The sequence below is a fragment of the Vespa mandarinia genome, chromosome 15, assembly GCF_050613455.1.
Source record: "Vespa mandarinia isolate Hongniang chromosome 15, ASM5061345v1, whole genome shotgun sequence".
Taxonomy (NCBI): domain Eukaryota; kingdom Metazoa; phylum Arthropoda; class Insecta; order Hymenoptera; family Vespidae; genus Vespa; species Vespa mandarinia.
The window spans coordinates 5,114,888-5,135,512 of record NC_140824.1 but is presented as its reverse complement, the minus strand read 5'-3'; the positions used below and the strand labels follow the sequence as shown (position 1 = coordinate 5,135,512).

The window sequence follows — 20,625 nt, the reverse complement described above, 5'->3', positions numbered from 1 at the left end:
TACAAAACAGAAAAATAATTATTTCATTATGACATAAATCATCCTCTATAAGTTACATTTTATTTCTATTATTGGATTCATCATATATACAATGCTTACATGAATTAATCTATGTAATTTATTTGCAACAATAGCCATGTGAAGTTGTCGTTCATTCATTTCAATTTGCTGAAAAGAGTTTCGGCCACGCAATGATCTACGCATTGCACATAGTCTACCAATTCTTCAAGGCATGTTTCTTCGGTTTGCTTTCTCGAATTAACACGATCGTTACATGTGTTCAATATTTCTTTTAATTTTTCGCAGTGTTTCTTTGAACATTGTTCCTATAATAAAAACAATGTTATTAGAGTATAATAAGAAAGCGGTAACGCTTATAAACAAATACGACGAAACAATTAATATTTAATTATTTATTTATTTAGCTGTTATACAATTGTTAAAACGTTGATTTAATATTGAAAAGATCAAATATCAACAGAGAAATATAATGAAGACTGATGTTTTATAAATGAACGAAATATAGTAATTTCGTGAAATAAAGTGTTGTTAAAAAGTTATTTAAAATGAAACGGAAATATAGGATTATGCCTTAAAAAGATACATTTATCACTACTTTGTGTAAATTAGTTAACTTGTAAAAGTTAATAGTATTACATAATTAAAAACTCACACGGAGAACTGTTTGAGGATCTACTAGCTCTCCGTCTTCGTCGTCAGCCTTAACTTTTGGAACAAAATTTCTGATAAAATTCTGAATGAAAGACATATTTTAAGAAGATATATATTTTTTGAAACTTTAAACGAATGTAAAAAGAACGTACTCCTAAGACTATCGAGGAAGGCCAATAACTACCTTCAAACGGTATCAGTATATTGTCCAGTCGTTTGTGCTACTACACCATGAAGTTAGCTCATCTTTAGTTAAGGCGAATTTTAAAGATCGCTGAATATCAATTTTCTAAAGAGAAAAAACAAAAGAAAAAGAAGGAACATCCATTAATTATGATTGGTTGCCATATAATAGCTAGTAACGAATAAAATATTAATAATAAAGTATTAGGTTGGAAACTATGAAACGGGCGTTGAATGAAAATAAATAACTAAACAAAAACGCCCGTTTCATAGTTTCCAACCTAGTACTTATATATTAGGTTGGAAATTATGAAACGGGCTTTTGTTTAGTTATTTATGAAAATAAATAACTAAACAAAAACGCCCGCTTCATAGTTTTCAACTTAATATATAAGATAAAATAATAAATTTAAAAAAGAAATTGTAAATGTGCGTATCGGAACAGGAGGATGAGTGTAATTGAAAACATAGGATCGTTTAATAACATCGTATTTAATGTGAGCAACTATATGTAAAAATGTTCGTATAGGGAGGCGGGCGCGGAGGGGGAGGGTGATACAGTTTACTTCGATTTATTTAATATCGAAGTGGTAGGAGGGGGATGAAAGAAAGAACAACAATCGTACACAATCGTACGATCGGTTCGTATGTAATTCCATGCGTATTATCCAAGCATGTTGCCATGTATTGTGTTGAAAGATAAAAATTGATGAATATCTTAATCGATTTCTAATCTTCCTCTTTATTCGATAAAAATAAAAATCTAGATACAAGTAGAAAGAATAAATTAATGAAAAAATAGACGCATATGTTTTTATACGCGTATAAATATAGCGTATGTATTCGTGCATGAAAACGCGCTATTTTCTTTTTAAGCGCGTTATCTGATTTGCCAATGGGATAGTTAATACTTCTGTAAGATCTTTTTCGTTCTTAGAAATTGACCAATGCGTGGATTAAATGCCACACATCACCGGGCAACAAGTTTTTCAGCAATTATTCAGCGCCAGAATTTAATTACATATGCAGACTCCTGGCAAATTAACAAAATGCCAGTCTTACACGGAATTCTCAGGTATTATTCTCCACGATTCAGAAATTCGTGATAATGGAATGATGAAAAATCGGAAAAAAAACGTTTGGGTGCTCGTTCTCGGTTCACATAGCATATCCCGTGGGTCGAAACGCGTAGTAGACTTTCATAAGAAAATATCTACGTAGATAGAAAATATTTAGGAATAAATAATGATATTGTCTATGCACATAGAAATAAGTTTTATCGTGATATTCGATAACGTACTAGGAAGCTATGTAATGATTCTTATGTGACAAGGATGGCGTCACTCAAAAGTGTTCCACGATCGGGTTTATCGGACGTTATAGGCTCCTTTCTTTAACGCGTGAAAAGATTATTTTTCTTTGTCAGGAGCCATCCATTTTAATAATTATCAGGGATGAAATTTTGAAATTTACACCGACGATATAATACCGATCGAAGGATCGATGGAAGGTCGGTTGAAATAAAGTTGCGATGCGAAGTGCTTCTCATCGGTGAATAGTCAACACACACAGTTCGTGGGTATTTTCGCGTTGGTACGTGCCCGTGGGGCAGGTATCAATAAAACTTTATGTTTTTTAAAGAAGAAAGTTGACGGGGAAGTTAAATAAGGGAGAGAGAGAGAGAGAGAGAGAGAGAGAGAGAATATCGGTATCGTGATCTAACGCAACCGTACACGACATACATATATCTCGAAGAAATCGAAGGAAAAAGACCGAGCTTACGAATTACGACGGATCCAGGAAAAAAAGTGAAGGAGAGTATATCGCGATAAGCCTCGAAGGATTTTGTTGTTTCTTCATAAGTCGACGACTTTTTTTTAACTTGTGTAAGCTCGTTTATAATATTGCGATAAATAACCATGGAAATAATCGTATTAAAGAGCTAACGGAGTCCTATGAGAATTACGTACCGTTTGCCACGCTGCTCGATCAACAGAACGATCGCCCAAATACTCCGAAAAATTTTGAGGTTATGTGTTATCGAGATACACGAATTACGTACTTTGATTTTGAAAGCGTTATTTGAAAGTGCATTTTATGAAAGCGTAAAGGAACTGGATATAAATTTAACAGGAGCGAAAAATAAATCTTGTCTCATCGTGAGTGCCAACGTACGTTTCCCTTTCGAAAAAAGAATCGAAAAAAGATCTTCGCTGATGTCAACGCAAAACTTTTCTGCAAGGCGATGTTTTCCCGCAAGGGATATACATATTAAATGTTAACTAAGGATAACTAAGGATCGATCATTTTTTTCTTCTTTTTTAAACTAAAAGACACCCCCGCGCAAGGTGCTCAAAAAGTAGAGAAATATATCGTATCTTTTGATATTAGTGCAAGCATCATAACTGTGCTAAATAAATTGAGTTCCAAGAGTTTTTAACTATAAATATACAAATCAAGTTTTATATTGTTGATAAGTGAATGATTTGATTGTGATTTCGCTAATTGTTGTTCGCAATCTATTAATGCTGTCCAATTAAAGTGATGTCCAATTTTTAGTTAGGTTTTAAACATAACATTATGTTAACTTTAAAAAAGAGTGCGTGATATATATATCATGGTGAATTGATATGATTGAAACAGTTTTCTCTTTTTTTTTCGCGAAAATTTTACACATAATACACATTTTGACAATATAATAGACAATATATAAGACACTGTTCTCCCTATTTAATCTATGATTCGATTATATATTAAGTACTTGTTGTTATAAAAATTTCCTTAAACATTTGTGATAGCGGTTCACACGAATGGATGATGCTTGGAGGCAATGAACGGAATGGAGAGACATGGACATGGACATGGACACTCGCATGCACACTCGCATCGTCATCGCCATTCGCATGGCAATTCACAGAGTGCATCACAAAATTCAAATCAATCATCGAAACATAGTCATGGTCACATAACTCATTCACAGAAGGAAGCATCTGCGCCGCAAGTAGCACAAAAACCAAGGAATTATAAATTACTTGTCGATCCATTCTTAGTCAAAGGAGCTACAAAATTGTACAGATACGATGGAACGGTACCAGGAGATCCAACGTATCCTGTGGTTCAACCAAGAGATCCCAGATCCCAGCTAACAAGAATATGGACTCGATTAGAACAACTTGACTTACCTGTACCTAGATTTAAAATAGATTCTAATTATTGCGGTGAACCTCCTCCGCTTGAGGTAACATTTTGTCATTTGAACGATAATATTGATAAAACATTTTTAACGGACATGGTTCAAAAGTTTGGTGCCGTAGAAGAACTTACTATATATTATCATCCAGTAACTAATAAACATCTTGGAATAGCAAGAGTAGTATTTGAAACTACAAAAGCGTCAAAAGCTTGTGTAGAGAAGTTGAACAATACATCTGTGATGGGTAGGGTTTTAAGAGTATTTCTTGATGCTTTTGGAGAGGAATGTAAAAAGATTTATGAAGAGTTAACCGTCGAAAAGAAGCTAGAGAGAAAAGTTGAAAAGGAAATAAAGTGCGATGTCGAGCCAGAAAAGCAAACGCCAATTGATAAAGTTGTGCCTGAAGAAAGGGACGATTATAGAAATACTAAGAAGACAGTCGCTAGTGTAGAAAAAGTTAGAGATCCATATGTTGAAAATTCAAGATATAACAAGTATAGGGATTATCCTACACCTAGCGGAAGTACTGGCAGTGATTTAGGTTATGGCACAGCACCTAGCGAATTAAATTATTCTAGCAACTATTCCCAAAATTCTACTCCTGCTGCCAATTATGATTTTTATTATAGCGGTTATCACCATCAACCTTCGAACAGCTATTTAGCCAATATGCCACAGAATGTATCGCAAAATCTTTCGATGCAACAAAATTCAAATGTGTGGTGGAATAATAATTCTGGAACTGCTGGTTATCCGTCTGCGTCCGTCTGGCCCGGTCAACATGGAACATCGAATTTGGAAAATCCGAGTTCTAATGCAGCATCTGTTGCTAATAAAGGTTCTACTAGTAAAAGTCAACATCATACTCCTAAGAAGGAAAAGGATAATCAAAGCGTTATAAAAAATTCGTCTAGAGATTCCCCTGTTGAAACTCGTAAAACATTAGATTTAGACACAAGAATAGCAATGTTATTGAAAGATAAGGCAGGTGGAATGGCACCTCCATTTTTACAATTTGGCAGTGATTCCGAAGATGATAAAAAATCGCAGCACGGCGATAACGAAATGCTTTCAGATCCTCCAAGTCCATTTATCTCTCATGAAGCATACAAATCTTGTTTTGAGAAAATGATGGAAAAAAACAAGGAAAGATGGAAAATACGAGAAAATAATCTAAATCAATTTTCCGTTGATGAAGAATTGGGTAGTGTTATTAGTTCTAGCGAGGATGAAGCATTGCTTGGAAGTTACAGTCCAGCACCCGATGAAATTGAACCAGAACCACCTAAAGAACCACCACCTCCTCCACCACCCGATGATGACAGAATGTCTTTGAGTCCATTGAGTTCGGGAGATGAAAAAATTGAAGAGGTAAATATCTTTGTGAGATAATGTTATAAATAATTATAAAGTAAAATAAAAAACAATTCAATGGATAGGTCATTGCTCAGCCGGAACCTTCGAGTCACTTATATCCAGGACCTGGTTATCCCGGTCATATAAGTCATTATCCATCTGGAGATGTTTACAGTTGGCCTAGACCAACCCAATATCCTTATCCTTATGGAACAACCTACTTACAAAGTCATTATCAACCTAACACAGGATCATTATCGGGAACAGTCGGTAGTCATCAAGGAACAAGTTATTATACATCTTTTCAATCTCGCTTGCAAGCCATGGCAAATCATAATATTACTAAGGATAATCCACAGGCAAGTTATATAAATTATTTTATCTTATTTCGTGTTTAGTTTTATTTCCTCGCTCTTAAGCTGTTTCTTTATACCGAATTTTATTATATTAAGGGTCCTACCATCAATGGTGTGCTAAACAAAGTTGTGAATGAATTGAAACAAATTTTAAAAAAAGATTTTAATAAGAAAATGGTAGAAAATACTGCATTCAAATTATTCGAAGTTTGGTGGGATGAGAAAAAATCAGAAAAAAATCAAAGTCAAGGAGGAGACATCGCTGTTATCAATAATACTAGTAAGGAAGAAAGTTCAAAGCCACAAGGACTTTCATTACTTTTGGAGCAAGGAACACCATTGGGTCTCAATTACGATGGATTTGGTTTGGGTATCAGAGCCAGTATGCCAAAGATGCCTTCATTTAGGGTAAGCATAATATGATAAAAAAGAAAAAAAAACGCATATAATGATATCTATATTTTTTTAAATAGCGTAAAATTAAAGCTCCGAGTCCCTTACCACAAGATGAAGACAGTCGTCAGTCAGATCACATTGACACAGAAATTATAGAAAGTGATAGTGATTTGGATCTACCACCGGTACAAAAAGTTAAACGACCAGTTTCTTCTCTTCTAAGTGGCTCTTCTTCCTCATCTTCATCTTCATCTACCGAAAGTTCTAGCGATGAAGCTAGTTCCAGTGAATCTTCTAGCAGCTCAAGCGAGAGCTCGGATGAAGAAAACTTTGAAGATGAGGTATAGATAAACTACAGATGCATAAAAATATATTAAAGATTATATTTTTAAATATAATCTTTATTTATCGTTTCTTTATCTTATTTATAGCAAGATTCGGATAGCCGCATGTCCGATCATCGTCCCTTGGCTTGTAACAGCGAGGATCCAGATATATTAACAGAACTTGCAATTCAAAGATCTTTAGACTGTCCTACTCCAACGGGCAGAGATACACCGCTACCAGATATAAAAATAAAAGATCAAAATTCAAATGAGTTCCCTCAAATAGATAATGAGGAGAGCCCATTGCCTTCTCCAAGAAAATGTGAAAGTGATAAAGAAACAGATGACAGATTGAATGATAGTTATACAAATAAGATGGAGGAAGAACAATTGGAAACATTAAAGCCTATAGATGTTAATGCGAACAAACCAAGGTTAGAGCAGGATGTACAACAGAAAATGAATACATATATTGGTAAGTTACCGCAGAAAGAAGAGATTCAACAAGATATGAAAAAGATGGAAAGTTCGGCTGCAGAAGCGTTAATTACATTGGCTGGACAAGATAATATTATACGGCATAGAAGTCCAGGACCTATTGAGCCTAATATTATCAGAGCTCTTCAAACAATGTCTGCCAAATACATAAATGATGAACCTATTCTCAAGGAATCTGAAAAAATTGAAATGTTCAGTGAAATTCCTACTACAGATTCGGAAGAGGAAAGCCTTGAAATTAGAAGGTTAAGATTCCAAGCAGAAGTAGATCTTCGATTGAATGGCCAACAAAGCCCGAGCTCACCGGGTTCGCAAGCATCTCAGGTCTTTATGGAACACTCATATTCCTTACCACCGGCGCAACCGGAACCCGTGGAACCTGTTGCCCGTATGAATGCGCCACCAGTGAAGATGAAACCTGCGAAGGTTGTCAAATTAACGAAAGGAAAAGATAAAGTGCATAAGGTCGAAAAACGAAAGTTGAATAAATACTCGAAGATGCATGATCTTCAGAATCATGAAGGTGAAAAGGAAAATATTCAAAATGAATATGTTTATGAAAGATTCTCTAGGAATATCCAAGAACCACCAGTAGTGTATAAAGAAAGAGATTTAATGTCAGAAATGGGTATTTTGTATGAATTCTTGACCAGAGGCATAGATGCAGAAGATGTTGAATATTTAAGAAGAAGTTATGAAGCTTTATTAGCGGACGACGCTCAAGGATATTGGTTAAACGATACTCATTGGGTTGATCATCCTGCAACTGATATACCAAGTCCAGCTAAGAGAAGAAAACGAGATGAATTAAGATTACATGCAACTGGAAGTGCTAGAACCGAGGGATATTATAAAGTGGATCTAAGGGAGAAAGCGAAGCATAAAGTAATGCATTATTCTTACAATTAATTCTATATCATTTATCTATATATCAATTTATAATTGATTATTTATAATTAAATTTAATCTCTTCATCCATTATACAGCATCATTATGCACAAAGCATACAACGTTCTGATGATGTAGAAGAGAGTGGTGGTACTTATACAGGAGGAGATAGCGTAATAAATGGTCAAAAGGGTAATACGAAAGCATTGACTGGTAAGATGCAAGCTTTGTCGCGAGAAGCACGAAGTAATCAACGTCGTCTATTAACTGCATTTGGAATAGACACAGACAGTGATCTCCTTAAGTTTAATCAATTAAAGGTATGAATACCAAGCTTCATTAAATTTTCCTTTTTATGAGGAAAGATTCATATTATTATTATTATTATTATTATTATTATTATTATTATTATTATTATTATTATTATTGTTATTGTTATTGTTATTGTTATTGTTATTGTTATTGTTATTGTTATTGTTATTGTTATTGTTATTGTTATTGTTATTGTTATTGTTATTGTTATTGTTATTGTTATTATTGTTATTGTTATTGTTATTGTTATTGTTATTGTTATTGTTGTTATTGTTATTGTTATTGTTATTGTTATTGTTATTGTTATTGTTATTGTTATACATTATTAACATTGCAGTTCAGAAAGAAACAATTGAAGTTCGCGAAGTCTGGCATTCATGATTGGGGCTTGTTTGCTATGGAACCAATTGCGGCGGACGAAATGGTCATAGAATACGTAGGACAAATGGTTAGGCCAGTTGTTGCCGATTTAAGGGAGTCTCAGTATGAAGCTACAGGCATTGGTAGTTCTTACCTATTTCGTATTGATCTGGATACGATCATTGATGCAACAAAATGTGGCAATCTAGCAAGATTCATTAATCACAGTTGCAATGTGAGTATTTCCAAATAAATTCACCTTCTCTTTCACAAATATTTTACTTCTAACCGTTGTCGTATCATCAATGTTTTTCAATATTTTCAGCCAAATTGCTATGCAAAAGTGATTACTATAGAAAGCCAAAAGAAAATTGTAATCTACAGTAAACAACCGATAGGAGTTAACGAAGAAATAACTTATGATTACAAATTTCCATTGGAGGATGACAAAATACCCTGCCTTTGTGGAGCTCCGCAGTGTCGGGGTACTCTCAATTAAAAAGTTCATCGAGCTACATTGTTCATCCCTCTTTCCTATCTTCTACACTTCACCATGTCCTGCTCATATTTTTGTAAATACTTCTTCATGTAAACATTTTATAAAAATGCTATCGAAAAATACTAAATTATACTTGTGAGACTTTTTTTAAAGATCATTCTTTCTAAGCGAGTTATTAGTTTTTTATATTATCGAATTGTATATGTTTGTGCGTGTATGTGTGGATGTATATATTTATACACATATATATACACACAAACACATATGACACACAAGTAGTCCGTTAAATTGAGACGAAATGAGACGAGATATTTCGCAAATCATTATAATTTCTAAACTACACAGTTGCAAAATTCTATTTACTTTAAATCGTTTTAATCGTTTACATGCGCATTTTATAAGCGCACAAATTTTAGCAATAACATTCATTTGTGTCGATTATCTAAGAGTATATATTTAATATCTTTGCTAGAAATATATCCATTGCTTACACTTTTAATGACTGTTCTACAACTCTGCGTTTATGACAACGCGACATTTGCGCAGAAGCGAAAATGATAATGTGAGGCACAATTTCCATTAAGCTACCAGTATAAATTGCAAGACAAAAAAAAATAGGGCAAAGTATTATAATACCTGATGGTACTGTACACTTTAAAATAGTAAAATTTATGAGTGATATCAATTTGTACCTCTCCCAAGCCTAAATTATTATTAAATTGTTATTAATTTTTCTTATCTCAATTTATTTGCATTACCAATGAAAACGGCAATAAGCGAGTACGAACGGTGCTTTTCCTACTTCTTCCATGTATATGTATCTATATACTTCTGTGTTTAAAAATCTATTGATCTTGGATGAAAATAAATCTGGATAATTACATCGATTACTTGTATCCACAATATTTTTTAATTTAATTCAATGTAATTAAAAACATAGTTGAAGTGGCGCACTCTGGCTCCCTAAAGACTTCTTATTGGTCAATCAAAATGTGAAACGCCATAAGAAAGTGCAATAAATATTTCATTCGATGTTACTATGCGATATGAACTCGCAATTGGATGCGTACGTTATCGTAAATAATCGGAATATTTGTTTACAATAGAAATTAAACTATGTGTGATCTTTAATGATAATTAAAGAGTCGGCATTTTTGATATAAAGAAACGACAGTTATTAATTCGATATGTTATCTCATTTCAAATCGATTTGTTGGATATATTGACTTTATGGCTCATGCAACAGATTAGTAATGGATATTGAATATCATTTGATTCGCTTTTTTTAAAAATTTTGCAATCTTATTTTATACAATTGACATTTAATATATACATATACATAAATAATATATATGTGTATATATATATATATATATATATATATATATATAAAATTTATATTTCAACAGTTTTAATAAAATATAGTACTACGAGAACAACGGATATGTACAATTTTTAACGGAAAGATTTGACGTATAAATGAACAATTAACTATTTCCCCATCATCATAATTTAAAGCCGGTCAAAGTGTAATCTTACAGTATCAGTTTACAATATCAAAGATGGAAACGCGTGCTGAACTTATTGCTGAAATTCGCGAAAAATTCTTTAAAAAATTGGAGGAAGAAAGACCATCTGACCCTAGTATGTATATCAAATTGTTATAATTTATAGAAAAATAATTTGTATATTTTTTTCTATTATTTCTATAGCGCGTGTGCGTGGATAAGTTAGTTAATTCATTATTTATAACAATAATAATTGATTGTATGTGTGCACAAGTCAATAAAAAATTAAACATCAAAATAACCTTCTTGTAATCATGATTATTTATTTTAGGAGGTTTTCATCCAGCAGATATGGATAGAATAAAATATAATGATGATTGGTTAAAGAGATTCTTAGAACATAATGAAAATGATCTACAAGAATCTCTATCTATGCTTTGGGAATCTTGTACTTGGAGAAGAAAAGTTGGTGCAAATGGTAAGTATCATATATTTAACTTAAATTTATTCATTTCTTTGAATTACTCGGTTTAAAAGTAATTCCATACATGCAATCACAATTATTATAATATATAATCAAATAATAACATATTAACTTATCAATATTATCTTCTGGTATCGACATTTAGACATTTCAGAGGATAATGTCAGAAAAGACTATCTAGAAGAAGGAGTGATTTTTAGTTATGGTAAAGATAAAGATGGCAAATCTCTTTTTATTGTTAGATCTAAACTGTATGTTAAGGGAGCAAAGGACTTTGGGGAACTTCAGAGATGCATCATTTATTGGTTTGAAAGATTAGAAAGGTAAATTTATTTTATCTTTTTATTAATAAAAGTAATTCATTTTTCGGATACAAATATACAACGTTTAACTTATAGTTAAATGCATTTATCGATCTATTGTGTATATTAATAGGGAAGGAAATGGAAATCAAATATCAATTTTTTTTGATATGGCGGAGACCGGCCTTTCAAATATGGATATGGAATTCACAAAATACTTGATTGGTTTATTCAAATCTTATTATCCAAATTTTCTAAATTATATCATAATATTTGAAATGCCCTGGGTATTAAACGCAGCTTTTAAGATAATTAAGTCATGGTTACCTGCTAAAGCAATACCAAAGATAAAATTTGTTAATAAATCTAATTTAAAAGATTTTGTGGATCCAAATGATATACTTAAATATTGGGGCGGTACAAATGATTATACTTTTACTTTTGTCTCGGAAGAACGAACGAGTACAGAAAATGCAATAAATAACAAACTAGATAACAAAAAGGTATGTATTTTTTATTCGAATATATTGAACAAGTATAATTTTATTTAACGTGCAGGTACATTTCGTTGAAAGTTCTCCATTAACAGAACAACCCCCAAGTGGATTTGGAGATCAAGTAAATGAAGAACAATGTAAGTACCCATGATTTACAGATATAGGTAATTAAAGTAATAAAGTTTATATAAAATAAAATTATATATTGTATTGTTATAAAAAGGAATTTATTTTATTTTTTAAATTGCTCTTTTCAGTACTCTCAATTGAACCAGAAGCAGTTACCTTCAACAAAGAAGGAAATGAAATCATTGGCAGAATTATATTAAAAAATGTCACGATAGATAAACCTTTATCTTACAAAGTACAGTTAAATATTTTTTTTTGTCATTTCCAACGATTTATCGTGTATATCAATTATTCATAATTTGAAAAATGTTTTATTAAATTTTAGATTAAAACTACATCACCACAGAAATTTAGGGTAAGACCAAGTTCAGGTATTATATCACCTTCAGAACGGTGCAGTGTTACAGTCGTTTTTCAACCGGGATACAATCTACGTGGACTCTCGAATAATGATAGATTTCTGGTAATGTGTCTTCCTGTTAAAAATGCTGCTGCAACCGCACAAGAATTAACGACAATATGGAAGGTGTGGACAAAATATATTTGCACATTTATGATACGGCATAAAATATTATGTCATATAATATTATGTTATATATGTCATTTATGTATAGTCTGGTAAACCTGCTGAGCAACACAGATTAAGATGTTGCGATGGTGCAAATGAGAACAATGAGGTACAGAAAACGTATTCTATATTGTCATCTGGTTCCATAGAAGAGAATCGTACGATAGATGCACTTTGCTCTAAGGTATATGGAATAAAAATTAATATATCATCATGGGTTCAGTTATTTCAAATTATATATTACATGCAAATATTTTAGGTAATTCATTTGGAAGAAAATTGCAACAAATTATACAAGGAATTAAAATATCTCCAAATATTCTCTATAATATTGACAGTCCTAATGGCAATTGCAGTTATATATATTTTAAGAATTGATATACAAAATGCTGATCTTGAAAACTGCCATATTCATCGTGGTATATAAAATATATGTTAAAACATGAAATCTAGTCTAAAATATATGAGACCATTTCTTGGTATGGTTTTTATAAAATTCAAGTATTTAGGTGTGGATACATTTTGCTAAAAATCGTTATTCTTATTAGATTACTATAAAGAAAAAGAAAGGAGGGGGAAAAAAACAAAAAAAAAAAACAAAAACATTGTTATAGAATTATATTTATCTCAAATTTCGACTATGTCTAATATGTTTACTTGTCCCATTTCATATTTTTTGACATTAAACAATAAATATTGTGAGCTTTGTTATAAAATTCATCTTAATATTACTCCCTAAAATATCACGGCTAAGCCATTTTTGTAAATTTCATATAATTTCAATTATATTTTGTAAATTTTATATTATATGTAGATATATAAATCTTTAGTCTATGATTATTCGTTTATTTTTTTAATGTGAAGTAATAACTACCTTTTTTGACATTCATTCGAAAATTCTAAAATTTTTTTGCGATTTGATCAATATTTGACATTTATGAAATTATATTATTTCATACATAAAAAATATCTACAATATTTATGATTTCTATAAACGAGATAAAATTTAAAAATTTCCCGCCTAAAAAACGTTCAAAAACGTATTTTTATGACACTGCAAATGAATCTACAATAACCTAGTACGTGTCCTCCCTGTTGATGCTCACTTCTTCCCGCTCTTTCTTCGTGGCATCATTTTTCATTCGGCGATTGCACGTTGATTTCGTCACGTCTAAAACATCGCGTTGAAAGTTCGGTCGCGTTTACGACATTCAAAGCGCATATTCAACGAATTTTTTTAATCGAAAGAATTCGTTGGATAAGAAGAGCAATTCAGACGATTGCGTCCCATAGAACGAAAGGTGATTTGGAAATGCTTCGGTGCCCGGAAATAGCCGAACCGATGACGATGGTAACATTGGTAGTGGTGATGGTGGCAGCAGTCGTTCAGTGTAAACACGACGAGTGACGCGTACCAGCGCGCAGCTGCCAACGCGCAGCATTTGAACCTTCCTTACCACTTTGTAGTTCGATCAGCCATATTGCCCTCTGGATCTTACACAACGCCCTCACACGAACGACCGCGAGTTTACGAGGTAAGCGAATATTTCGATAATTTAGCTATCCTGGATGTTCACGCTTCGCGTGTTCGACGAGTTCATTTATTCGTGTGCTCGAACGTTTAAGATTAAGCTCGTAAGTGACGACGTTCACCGATAACGAAAGAAACGCGGGAAATGGGTAAGTTGTGCCAAGCGCGTAGCAGTACGGAAGGTATTCCTCTCGGTCGCGTCCTCCATATTGATGACAGCGCCGACGGTGATAATTTTCTGAAATTTTTGTCGTTAATGCCCCCTGTGTCCTGAAATCGAAAGCAACCGCGTTGTCTTAAAAGCTCCCCGACAGAATGCGCGACTTCGGGGTCCTCGACGTCGAGAACCGTGAAGCCGCGATCACGGGCTCCCCCAGGTCCATCCTCGACCGCATTTCTCTACTGATCGCGCGCAACCTTTCCATCACCGAACCCCTTCGACGCTCCTCCGACCTCCCGATTTCGTCCATGGCGTCCTCTTTCTCCTCTCCCGCACGCGCCCGAGTTATCTTTCATGTTTCCTCGTTGCTACAAATGGAGCGATCCGGCATCGTCGAGGAATTGCGATTCCACGACGCACATTTGATCGCCCGACAAAATACATGTTCTCGTCCTTGTAAGAAAGAGATACCTTTCGAAATTACTGTTGAACCAGCCCTCTCTATCTCTCTCTTTCTCTCTCCCCCCTTCCCTTCCACTCCCCCTCCCTCTCTCCCTTTGCTCTCTTCGCTCTCCTACGCGAATCACCTTCTCCTTTTCTTATCATGATTATTGATTTTTCTTTAATTTTAAAATACTACTACGATTCGCGTTTTATCGCACCGTCTTATCAGCGTTATTTTCGTTTTTTCCCCGTGTCTTTTCTTGTTTCCCTCTTTTACGACGACATAATGAAGTCGTTGGCATATATCATTGCGGCATTTGTTCTCGTCACGCTTCATGTTCTTCCATTATTTTTTTTCTTGTGATCGATTATTTTCTTCCTTTAGCTCATAGATGTATGCCTCCCTAAATGCTTTCCTTGCGATCAAACGGGGATGAGAGTCGCGGGATGTAAGGCGTAAAAATGATTTCTGTCGCATTTCGTGCGATCTATTTGTAGATTCGTATGATACAAAATCTTCAGTCTTTAGATAAGCCGTTTATTTGTAGTAATTCTAATGAGACAAAAGTATATTCATAACATTTTCGATTACACAATATATTTTTATCTTATTGATTTTTTTCCTTATCCTGTGCTAAAATCGAATATGCAATTGATATTTTTTAATTTCCTGTTATATATCTACGATACTCAAGATTATTGCAGAATTAAAAATATTCTACTTAGATATTTTGTATTTTATTAGAGTTATTATAATATTTATATGAAATGCTATTAAAGTAAGAAACTTTAGTAATTCATTATAACAATTCCATCTACTTTTCTGTATATAATTTGGCCTTTTTTATGGCTTCTAATTCACAAAGCATTAGTAATTAAATATTTCTATGTTAATGTTGCAGATTTATAAGAAAAACGTACTCTTGCATGAATTAATGGTATGATCATGACGAGTAACGTTGCAGCGATAAAATTGGAAGAGGGGCAGGAATCTGTAACAGAGATTCAAACCTATCTCGAAACGTTTAACAAAGAAATAGAAGGCGGACAAGGCGAGCAACTACAACATGTGCAGTGTTAGTTGATATAACAAAATTATATTTGACAATCACGAATATGTAAAAAGAATTATACAGATATATGTATGTGTTTATGATTATAGTGCAACAAGTGGAAGGATTGTCAGGTGGAGAAGAAGGTGGTACTTACTTTGTCGATCAATCAGGTCAATATTATTATCAGGCTAATAGCGATGAAACCCCTGTGATGACACAAGTACAAATTCAAGAAGTTGAAGAAAGTGACGTTCATCAAGAGGGTGAAGTAACTCAAGAAGAACAATATCATGAGATAGAAGAGTTGGAAAATGTTGATGGAGATGAGGATGTAAGAAATGATCTCTACTATACCTTTGCTTCTATATTTATTTTATGAGTTTATTTCTTTTTTCTTTTTTCCGCTATACCTTTCTTTTTTAGGGTCAAGTGTCAAACAATGGAAATAATCAAGTTGTAATTAATTCTGGGGATGCCTATCAGACTGTTACTATAGTACCATCTGACACTAATCCTGGTGAAGTGAGTTATGTTTTGATTGTACAACAACCAGAATCTGAGGACAAAGAAAGTAGACCTACCGAAGGTGAAGTTGGTGAGGTAGAGGAGGCAGAAGGTGAACAGGATTTAACTGTTTATGATTTTGAAGATAATGAGGATAATGAAGCTCCTGTAGAGTCAGAAGTAGAAGATGATAAAACTAAAATAATTAAATTTCTTCCAAAGAAATCTCAAACTGTTACTCAGGCACATATGTGTAATTATTGTAATTATACCAGTCCAAAACGGTACGTTTTATAAACAGCATTTGTTTAATTCACATTATATAAATATAAAATGATTTATTTTAAACCTGATTTAATATGTAGATATTTGCTGTCACGACATATGAAATCTCATTCAGAAGAAAGACCACATAAGTGTAGTGTTTGTGAAAGGGGATTTAAAACTTTGGCTTCCCTTCAAAATCATGTTAATACGCATACTGGAACCAAACCCCATCATTGCAAATTTTGTGATAGTGCATTCACTACATCCGGTATATATTATGCTTTCTAAATAATTTTTGTATAAGCTTTATTTTCAAGCAAAAATTGAATATCAATAAGTTTCTATTTTAAGGTGAACTTGTGAGACATGTACGGTACAGGCATACTCATGAAAAACCGCATAAATGTCAAGAGTGTGATTATGCCTCAGTCGAGTTATCTAAACTAAAGCGACATATAAGGTGCCATACAGGAGAACGCCCATATCAGGTACAAGCATAGTTGCCAGTAATTTTCCTTTTTTTCATTTTCAAAATTTAATTCTTTTAAAAAAATTTCTTTTGAATGACAATCTTCAATTATTTTTAGTGTCCACATTGTACATATGCAAGTCCAGATACCTTTAAATTAAAACGTCATCTTCGTATACATACAGGTGAAAAACCATATGAATGTGATTTTTGCCAAGCAAGGTTTACGCAATCAAATAGTTTAAAAGCACACAAGTTAATTCACAATGGTAAATACGTACTTGAATATATTCTCAATTTATAATAATATGACTCTTATTTGACCGATTTAATTTTATATTACTTCTCTGTTATTTGTTAACATACTATTCATGTACAGAAGTAACATCATGCATTTCGTAGTAGGTGACAAACCTGTTTTTCAATGCGAGTTATGTCCAGCAACTTGCGGAAGGAAAACTGATCTTAGAATTCATGTGCAGAAATTGCATACCTCGGACAAACCATTAAAATGTAAAAGATGTGGAAAAACATTCCCCGACAGGTAAATAATAATATTTTTCTTCCCTCTCTTCTTTTCTTTTCTCCCCTAACTATTTGCTATTTGATTATAATAAATAAAAAATTAATATAAAACAATACAGCAATCACAGCAAGACGCTTTGTTTTTATGTTATAGGTATAGCTATAAGTTACATAGTAAAACACATGAAGGAGAAAAATGTTACAAATGTGACCTTTGTCCGTACGCGTCAATTTCCGCACGTCATTTAGAAAGTCATATGTTGATACATACAGATCAGAAGCCATATCAATGTGATCATTGTTTTCAGTCATTTAGACAGAAGCAGTTGCTCAAACGTCATTGTAATCTTTATCATAATCCATCTTATGTTCCTCCACCGCCACAAGAAAAAACTCATCAGTGTCCTGAATGTGAAAGACCTTTTAGGTATGTTTTTTTTTTTTTTTTCTTAAGAGATATATTATTTTTTGTATTTATTCTTTTGCATTAATATACAAGCAGAGGAAAGAAAATAGTACAATTATTTATTTTATCAGACACAAAGGAAATCTTATTCGACACATGGCTGTTCATGATCCAGAATCATCTTTACAAGAAAAACAACAAGCCCTGAAGATTGGTCGGCAAAAGAAAATACAGATTATCGATGGTCAACGAGTCGAAGTCATGACAGGTATGATAATTTGCATCAGTTTGCATAAATTTATTTCATATTAAATTGTTTACGAGCATATACATAACTTTATGATTATAAAATAACACTTAATTGAGAAATGATATAATTGAGGAATGATATAATATTCATTAGTAAATAATGAAAAATTGTATGAAATTTTATATGAATAGGAAGGACTACAATGAATATATTATGTATATGTTCACTATTTTACAAGGACACTTACGATATGATGTAGATACACATCATTGACTAATATCCATGGATATATGTTGTGATAACAGGTGATTTAGCTTCTAAACTTAAAGGTTATGAAGACGAAGAGGAAGAAGACGAAGATGATATGATGGCAGTAGAAGGAAGCGATGGACAACAGTATGTTGTGTTAGAAGTAATCCAATTAGCTGACAATCAAGGCACTGATCAGGTGGATACTTTTTATATTTAAAAAAGTGCTATTACCAGTACGAGTATTATTACTCGTTAAGAAACATACATTTATGCATTTATGTTTATAGCAGATGGCTGTGGTAGCTAGCGAAGACGGAGATTTGGTGATGCAAGATCCCTTGAGTCAAGAAAATAGTATGGTAGGTGGAACAGGAGAAGATGGCTGTGAGGTTGAAGAAGATGAAAGTGATATGCACGAATTAAAAATTGAATCAGTGACATCGTGTAGCACAAACAAATCTTCATCTCAAAATACACAAAGTGATCCAAAACTGCAAAAAGAAATGGAAACATGTTTTGGTTTTGATGAAGTAAGTAATTCTATTATAGAAAGTGTTTTACAATGCTTTAGAAATGTATGACGTATTAAAAGAAATCAACATTATTATTGTTATTATCATCATTAAATATTATTTTAAAGCATTAAGCCATGTTGTTTTCTGTTTTAGGAAGAAGAGGAAGAAGAAGAAGGAAGCAGTAATATAAATATTTTACAAACTATTTCGTAATAAGAGGAAGAACAGAATGATGTACCTTTTTAATAGTCCAATCGTTCTCCTTTTGCACAGTGTCACAGTGATGTATTAAATGCAGAGACTGCAAGTTTAATATGTATTATCATTTTGAAACACTATACTGAGTTCCAAGAAAACTATTTTGGAACTATTGCGGTCCACATACGACATATGTATGGTACAAGAATCTTCTTTTGCCACTAGTGCATTAGATACATGTAATAATTTATGAAAATATTGTAGTTTTGTGGTTTAGCAGAATATCATGAAAATGTACAATTATAATAATGTAAAATATTTTATTGTCAATGAGATTTACTAACTCCTTTAAAATTGAAAATGACATTAACGAATTAAGACCGGCGTGTGTCAATATATGAAGAATTATACTAGTAATTCTAGTTTAGCACAATATTTTTAAAGAAGTTATTTGAAACTTCAAGACAATATCACCACAACTCTCGATAAGAAGGCAGAATTGTTTATTGTCAACTGCCATTAAATAGCTTATATCAAGAAGAGTCGTGTGATGTTATTTTGTAAATAATGCTTATCGTCACATTGTTTCACAAACAAATATGAAGTATTAGAATAAGTAGTATAAAATATGAATGAAGTGCTTGAGCCTTATCTATATAGATAGGCAGAATGATTAATGTGAGCATGTTCTTGAAGTATGAGAGATGTAGTCAAAAATTATGACATTTTGGAAGTATACATAGTAGTTAATATTCTTTGGTTAACCTGGAAGATATTGAGTTAATATATTGAATGTACTTTGTTTGGTAATATCGTAAAATCAATGAGTTGAGTATCTGTATTAATGATTATAATAGGGCATAGGTCCAACCATCACTTTTATTGCAAATATATAAAAAAACAATTTCTCTCTTATAAAAACATAATATTTTCCTAACGATAAAATAGTAATCCTTAGTTGGTATTGTGTAATCTCTGTTTATAATTAATTCAAGGTCTGATGAATAATGGTAACGTCAAACTTATATAAAAGATCACAGTAATGAAACAAATGAATTCATTATATCTTATTAATTCACAATGCATTAAGTATTCTTAGCAAATATGAGATATCTGTAGCGTTTCATTTAATTTTATTATTCTATATTACTACGTTTAGAAAATACAGTATGTATAATAAATAGAAACACTATATCATCTGAGGATTACATTATATTAGCAGTAAATAATGGTATTTCTTTCACGTCAATTTTAACAATTATCTTATTTGTATATTCTCAGTTATAATTGTTTGTTTTGATTCTATCTCACCTTATATTATATTATATTAAGTAGTAAAAATTATATATAAGTATTGCTTCCAGGTTAACTTGGCAAAGTAGGTTTATAAAATACACCATACGTTTTTTTTTTCTTTTTTTTTTTTTAAATTCTAAGATAATCATTATAATATGTATTTATGTTTGGACGATATAAGCCCTACCATTTGATATTTATAATGCTGTTCATCGTGTTTTAGATT

General features: G+C 32.4%; 4 protein-coding genes across 17 annotated transcripts; 3 read left to right on the top strand and 1 right to left on the bottom strand.

Moving 5' to 3' along the window:
* Positions 1 to 13: 13 nt before the first annotated feature.
* On the bottom strand, positions 14 to 912 carry UQCR-11 (Ubiquinol-cytochrome c reductase 11 kDa subunit). Its single transcript, XM_035884596.2, has 2 exons — positions 674 to 912; positions 14 to 326 (listed from the first exon to the last, which is right to left on the bottom strand). The coding sequence occupies exons 1-2, from the start codon at positions 767 to 769 to the stop codon at positions 156 to 158; spliced, it is 267 nt and encodes an 88-aa protein (XP_035740489.1). The 5' UTR covers positions 770 to 912; the 3' UTR covers positions 14 to 155.
* An 862-nt stretch (positions 913 to 1,774) lies between these two features.
* Set1 (SET domain containing 1) lies at positions 1,775 to 9,726 on the top strand. 4 transcript variants are annotated; one of them, XM_035884640.2, is made up of 9 exons: positions 1,775 to 1,930; positions 3,654 to 5,419; positions 5,488 to 5,763; positions 5,857 to 6,168; positions 6,234 to 6,497; positions 6,588 to 7,865; positions 7,967 to 8,188; positions 8,518 to 8,775; positions 8,866 to 9,725. In XM_035884640.2, the coding sequence occupies exons 2-9, from the start codon at positions 3,686 to 3,688 to the stop codon at positions 9,037 to 9,039; spliced, it is 4,518 nt and encodes a 1,505-aa protein (XP_035740533.2). In that variant the 5' UTR covers positions 1,775 to 1,930; positions 3,654 to 3,685; the 3' UTR covers positions 9,040 to 9,725. The 4 variants fall into 4 exon arrangements, with proteins under 4 accessions (XP_035740533.2, XP_085517849.1, XP_035740535.2 ...); XM_085661723.1 differs by lacking the exon at positions 1,775 to 1,930 and adding an exon at positions 1,951 to 2,741 and having other exon boundaries at positions 8,866 to 9,726; XM_035884642.2 differs by lacking the exon at positions 1,775 to 1,930 and adding an exon at positions 1,951 to 3,014 and having other exon boundaries at positions 8,866 to 9,726.
* Positions 9,727 to 9,989: 263 nt separating this feature from the next.
* LOC118449734 (motile sperm domain-containing protein 2) lies at positions 9,990 to 13,447 on the top strand. 2 transcript variants are annotated; one of them, XM_085661730.1, is made up of 10 exons: positions 9,990 to 10,105; positions 10,449 to 10,683; positions 10,879 to 11,025; positions 11,177 to 11,354; positions 11,467 to 11,836; positions 11,892 to 11,967; positions 12,088 to 12,194; positions 12,285 to 12,485; positions 12,574 to 12,711; positions 12,787 to 13,447. In XM_085661730.1, exons 2-10 carry the CDS (start codon positions 10,602 to 10,604, stop codon positions 12,952 to 12,954), a joined length of 1,467 nt encoding a protein of 488 aa, XP_085517856.1. In that variant the 5' UTR covers positions 9,990 to 10,105; positions 10,449 to 10,601; the 3' UTR covers positions 12,955 to 13,447. The 2 variants fall into 2 exon arrangements, with proteins under 2 accessions (XP_085517856.1, XP_035740550.1); XM_035884657.2 differs by having other exon boundaries at positions 10,042 to 10,289.
* Positions 13,448 to 13,623: 176 nt separating this feature from the next.
* On the top strand, positions 13,624 to 20,127 carry LOC118449733 (uncharacterized). Of its 10 annotated transcripts, none has more exons than XM_085661729.1 (13): positions 13,624 to 14,062; positions 15,565 to 15,738; positions 15,825 to 16,048; positions 16,141 to 16,505; positions 16,587 to 16,756; positions 16,840 to 16,976; positions 17,076 to 17,226; positions 17,363 to 17,501; positions 17,637 to 17,909; positions 18,020 to 18,156; positions 18,468 to 18,586; positions 18,678 to 18,920; positions 19,059 to 20,127. In XM_085661729.1, the coding sequence occupies exons 2-13, from the start codon at positions 15,603 to 15,605 to the stop codon at positions 19,116 to 19,118; spliced, it is 2,154 nt and encodes a 717-aa protein (XP_085517855.1). In that variant the 5' UTR covers positions 13,624 to 14,062; positions 15,565 to 15,602; the 3' UTR covers positions 19,119 to 20,127. The 10 variants fall into 10 exon arrangements, with proteins under 10 accessions (XP_085517855.1, XP_035740547.1, XP_035740549.1 ...); XM_035884654.2 differs by having other exon boundaries at positions 18,444 to 18,586; XM_035884656.2 differs by having other exon boundaries at positions 17,360 to 17,501; positions 18,681 to 18,920.
* Positions 20,128 to 20,625: the final 498 nt, after the last annotated feature.

Coding starts and splice junctions, on each gene's coding strand:
- UQCR-11 (XM_035884596.2), bottom strand. CDS start 769: ATGTCTTTCATTCAGAATTTTATCAGAAATTTTGTTCCAAAAGTTAAG. Junction 327..673: donor ATCCTCAAACAGTTCTCCGT/GTGAGTTTTTAA, acceptor TTTTTATTATAG/GAACAATGTTCAAAGAAACA.
- Set1 (XM_085661723.1), top strand. CDS start 3,686: ATGAACGGAATGGAGAGACATGGACATGGACATGGACACTCGCATGCA. Junction 5,420..5,487: donor GAGATGAAAAAATTGAAGAG/GTAAATATCTTT, acceptor TTCAATGGATAG/GTCATTGCTCAGCCGGAACC. Junction 8,776..8,865: donor TCATTAATCACAGTTGCAAT/GTGAGTATTTCC, acceptor CAATATTTTCAG/CCAAATTGCTATGCAAAAGT.
- LOC118449734 (XM_085661730.1), top strand. CDS start 10,602: ATGGAAACGCGTGCTGAACTTATTGCTGAAATTCGCGAAAAATTCTTT. Junction 11,837..11,891: donor ACAAACTAGATAACAAAAAG/GTATGTATTTTT, acceptor TTTAACGTGCAG/GTACATTTCGTTGAAAGTTC. Junction 12,712..12,786: donor TAGATGCACTTTGCTCTAAG/GTATATGGAATA, acceptor CAAATATTTTAG/GTAATTCATTTGGAAGAAAA.
- LOC118449733 (XM_035884646.2), top strand. CDS start 15,603: ATGATCATGACGAGTAACGTTGCAGCGATAAAATTGGAAGAGGGGCAG. Junction 17,910..18,019: donor GAATGTGAAAGACCTTTTAG/GTATGTTTTTTT, acceptor TTATTTTATCAG/ACACAAAGGAAATCTTATTC. Junction 18,157..18,443: donor ACGAGTCGAAGTCATGACAG/GTATGATAATTT, acceptor TTGTGATAACAG/GTGATTTAGCTTCTAAACTT.